The sequence below is a fragment of the Galeopterus variegatus genome, unplaced genomic scaffold (genome assembly GCF_000696425.1).
Source record: "Galeopterus variegatus unplaced genomic scaffold, G_variegatus-3.0.2 Scaffold6911, whole genome shotgun sequence".
Taxonomy (NCBI): Eukaryota; Metazoa; Chordata; class Mammalia; order Dermoptera; family Cynocephalidae; genus Galeopterus; species Galeopterus variegatus.
In genome coordinates, this window is record NW_007733022.1 from 12713 (window position 1) to 16394 (window position 3682).

Below are 3682 nucleotides of genomic sequence, written 5' to 3' on the forward strand. Positions count from 1 at the left end.
GGGACAGAGAGAGCGGCTGCGTCTTTCTGCCCCTGCTTCCGCCTTACTCTCTTTTGCTTACTTACTTTTCGTGTTTCCATAACAAACTTTCTTGCTTGCAAAAAAAGTTTTCTCTTGTGAAATAAAGCATAAAAAAATTGACTTTTGCCAGATATCTCTAAGTTCACTTCTAAACAAGAAAAACTTTGATTTTCAGTGAAGACCCTGATACGTAAAATAAATTTCTGATGAGCTACAAAACCGGGCGCCTTCTGCTGGGAATTTACAATTTCCTTCTCCTTCTTTGGCAAAGGTCTTCCTCGAGGACCTGCTGCCATGTGGAAAACCTGAGCAGTTCGGAAGCCGGTTGTGAGCGTCTGAAAGTTCTAGGACGCCACGAGGACGTCGGCTCAGCGTGAATGAGAAGGTGCTACCCACTGTCACGCTCATAGCCGGCCAGGGTCAGGGCTCTGAAACCTGTGCTTTATAGAAAGCCTACAAGTCCCAGGCAGGGAAGGTGTGCCCCGACGATCGACACGCAGCACGGGAAGGTGACGCTTCCACAGTTGTCCTGCCTCAGCAGACTCGGTTCAGCACTTTCCAGGCAGCGGGCCACAAAGACACGGCCTCTGCGGAGCTCCCATGCAGCGGGCTCCGTTAGCAGGAGCCGGGGAGCAGATCCATCCATCGGGCTTCCAGAAGGACTGCTTGGTGCTCCGCCTCCGCTTTCTCATAGTTCTGAGTGCAAACCCTCAGCCTCACGGTCACTTGGGCCCTGACTCCCCCTCTTCAGCCCGGAAGCTGCCGGCACGAGGGGTTACCTGCTCTCCTAAGTACGCCACGTCCAGGGCCAGCTGCAGCCTGATCTTGTCATCGTCACTTGTGCCACTGCTGGGGCCGGCAGGGGTGGTGGCAGTGGACTTCCTGGCCTGTTTCAGCCTCTTCAGACTTTCCTCCATCTTCTTCACGGAGCTCAGCACATCCGACACGGTCTCATAGTACCTTGAGCACAAAACACGTGCATGGGTGAAACAGAGGCATGTGTGTGACACCAAAGAGAATAACAAAGACTTTTAAGATAAAAATTCATTTCTAGTAAAAATCCAGCCATGGTAAGTATTCAGTGTTCCTTAAGACTGTGAAAGAAAACAGGGTCTTAAGTCTCCAGCACGGCACTCCCACAGAACTTAAGAAAAATGTGCACGGACTCTGTTTACAATTTTACACCTAAACACTAAGAGAAAGCCACAGGCCAGTCTGTCTTTTATGTACCGAGGCTGGATGTCTGTAGAAAACAGGGTCTTAAGTCTCCAGCACGGCACTCCCACAGAACTTAAGAAATATGTGCACGGACTCTGTTTACAATTTTACGCCTAAACACTAAGAGAAAGCCACAGGCCAGTCTGTCTTTTATGTACCGAGGCTGGATGTCTGTAGCTCGTTCCCCACCAGTTCTAGAGATGGGTGGTTCATCTTCTAACGTGTAAAAGCATCTCAGAATTTGAAATAAAACTCATTGCCTTCAAAATAGTCTCGACATAATTTTCAAATTATAAATGAGTTTATATTTCAAAGCTTTGTCTGTTGGCTGGTTTCATGGCTTTTGCAATACATTTGCTCAGAAAAACACATCACACGTCGTGATGTCCTAAACTCACCCACAAGCAAGTTGCTTAGCTCATAAGTAATGGAAATAACAAAACACTACCGCAAATAAATAACTATTAGTAATTAAATAAAATCGATAATAAAACTGAAGAATACACATTTTGATGTAACTCAATGCTGGTAACTAGGAATGAAGAGATATTCAAGGGTTTCAGGGTTTAAAAACCAATTCCTTGACCCTTTAGAATCATGATTTCTTGCCCTTGACCACCCGCATGGTTAAAGCTGTTCTGCACAGCAGGAACCTGGGGAGGGGTGGGGCCCTGAAGGGGAACAGGCTGGATTTGGGAGAGCAGCACCTTGATTTGGCAGATGTGTACGGTCAGTGAAGGCAGGTGTGGCCTGGGAGAGGCAGGTGCACCCTGAGCACAGGCAGGGGTGAGAGGGGAGGGGACGACGTGCTATGACACTGTTACCACCTCATCTGCACGCAACCCTGCGATGGCCTCAGGGATCTGCCTTAGGCCCTCCCCGGCAAAGCCCCTGGGCTGACCGGTGGGTGCTCACCTGTGCGTGCTCTCCGAGAGGGCCCCTGCCAGCCACTGCTGCACCAGCGCTGGCTTCAGCTTCTCCTTGTGTCTGCTCTGAAGCTGGTACAACGGCTTCAGAGCACTATCCACATAGGAGGAAGCAGCAGTCGGGACCTCCTAGGATAACGATTTTAGGGATTAGAGATGCAGGGGAAAGAAAAGGGAAAGAAAGAAAAGAGAGAATAAGTTACTCAAACCTCAAGCTCCAAAGGTACTACTGGTGTTCCTGATCAGACTTGCCTGCAACCTCCATCCCTCCCGAAAAGAGAGAGACGCTGGGGGAGGGAGTGAGAGCAAGCAGAGGTGCAGGCTGCGGTCAAGTGCGGCCCAGCCCAACAGCTCAGGGACCCAGGGCGATGTCCACGCTCATCACCTGGCGACCTCCTTATACGCAGGTTCAGAGTCTGTGTGGGTGAGGGGAGGGCTGAGCTCTGAGACTGCATTCCTAATGCTGCCAGTCCACAGACCACTGCTGGAGCAGCAAGGATCTGGGGATTTAACCGTTTTCAGCTCTGACTTCTTCATCTTTAAGTAAAGACACTAGCGCCCACTTCACAGGAGGAGCAGAGACGGCACAGAGCACCCAGTGTCTGGCTCACAACACAAACTCTCAATAAACATGTTACTGTAAGTGTCACTGTAACAGCCACCTGGACAGAAAGACAGAGCTGTAGATTACGAAGAGAAACAGTGTACTTGCCAGTACAAAAGAGGTCTCTCTCTTCCTCACTTCCAAGTGAGATGTTACTGTAACAGCCACCTGGACAGAAAGACAGAGCTGTAGATTATGAAGAGAAACAGTGTACTTGCCAGTACAAAAGAGGTCTCTCTCTTCCTCACTTCCAAGTGAGAGCTTCAAGCAGACCAGAAAGCAGATGAGACAAGGTACTTTTGCTAGAAGTGGTAATTCTACCACATGTCCCAGGTCTTAAAAAGAGAAGAGCCAGAGAGGAGCTCAGCACTGATCTCAGCTCAGCTATGAAGAGCCCCGACTGCAGCCGAAGCCCATGTGAGACGGGAAGAGGGAGGGACGGCAGACAGGGCCCCACACTCAGCCACCAGCAAATGGCCGGCCCCAAACCAGCTCTGTGCATGGGAGCCCCAGAGATGCTCCAAAACAGCGCCACGCCCGAGGATGCGTTCCCCGTTCCTGAGAATAACTGTTGGTGGTAAACTAACTAAAGGATTTTAAACTAAGTCTAAAATCTTAACTCCACAACTGGGAAGAAAAAAAGGAAATTAGAGGCAGAATTATGTGAGATCTAGCAAGAACGAAAGGAGAATAAGTGCGTGAGAATGACAAACAGAGACAACTAAAAACTGCTAAACGGGAGTGTCCTACGCTGCTGCTCTGTACAGCGCGCGCGCACGATCGTCTGAACACCCCCCACCTGCAGAAGCCCCTCTTCACAGCACGATCCCGGGACGGCGCGGGTCCAGTCTTTCTCAGGCTCCCCCTGGGGACCCGTCCCTGTCCCTCCCTCCCGCCTCTCTGGCTTTCCTAA

At 50.2% G+C, this 3682-nt stretch overlaps 1 protein-coding gene across 1 annotated transcript in view; it reads right to left on the reverse strand.

Annotated features, from left to right (window-relative positions):
- Nucleotides 1–3682, reverse strand: part of COG2 (component of oligomeric golgi complex 2) — a 38533-nt gene that overhangs the window by 1722 nt on the left and 33129 nt on the right. The window contains exons 15-16 of the mRNA XM_008591434.1: nucleotides 2155–2294; nucleotides 801–981 (exon numbers count right to left, since the gene is read on the reverse strand). Coding sequence (XP_008589656.1) covers nucleotides 801–981; nucleotides 2155–2294 — 321 coding nt within the window. The remainder of the gene's footprint in view (nucleotides 1–800; nucleotides 982–2154; nucleotides 2295–3682) is intronic.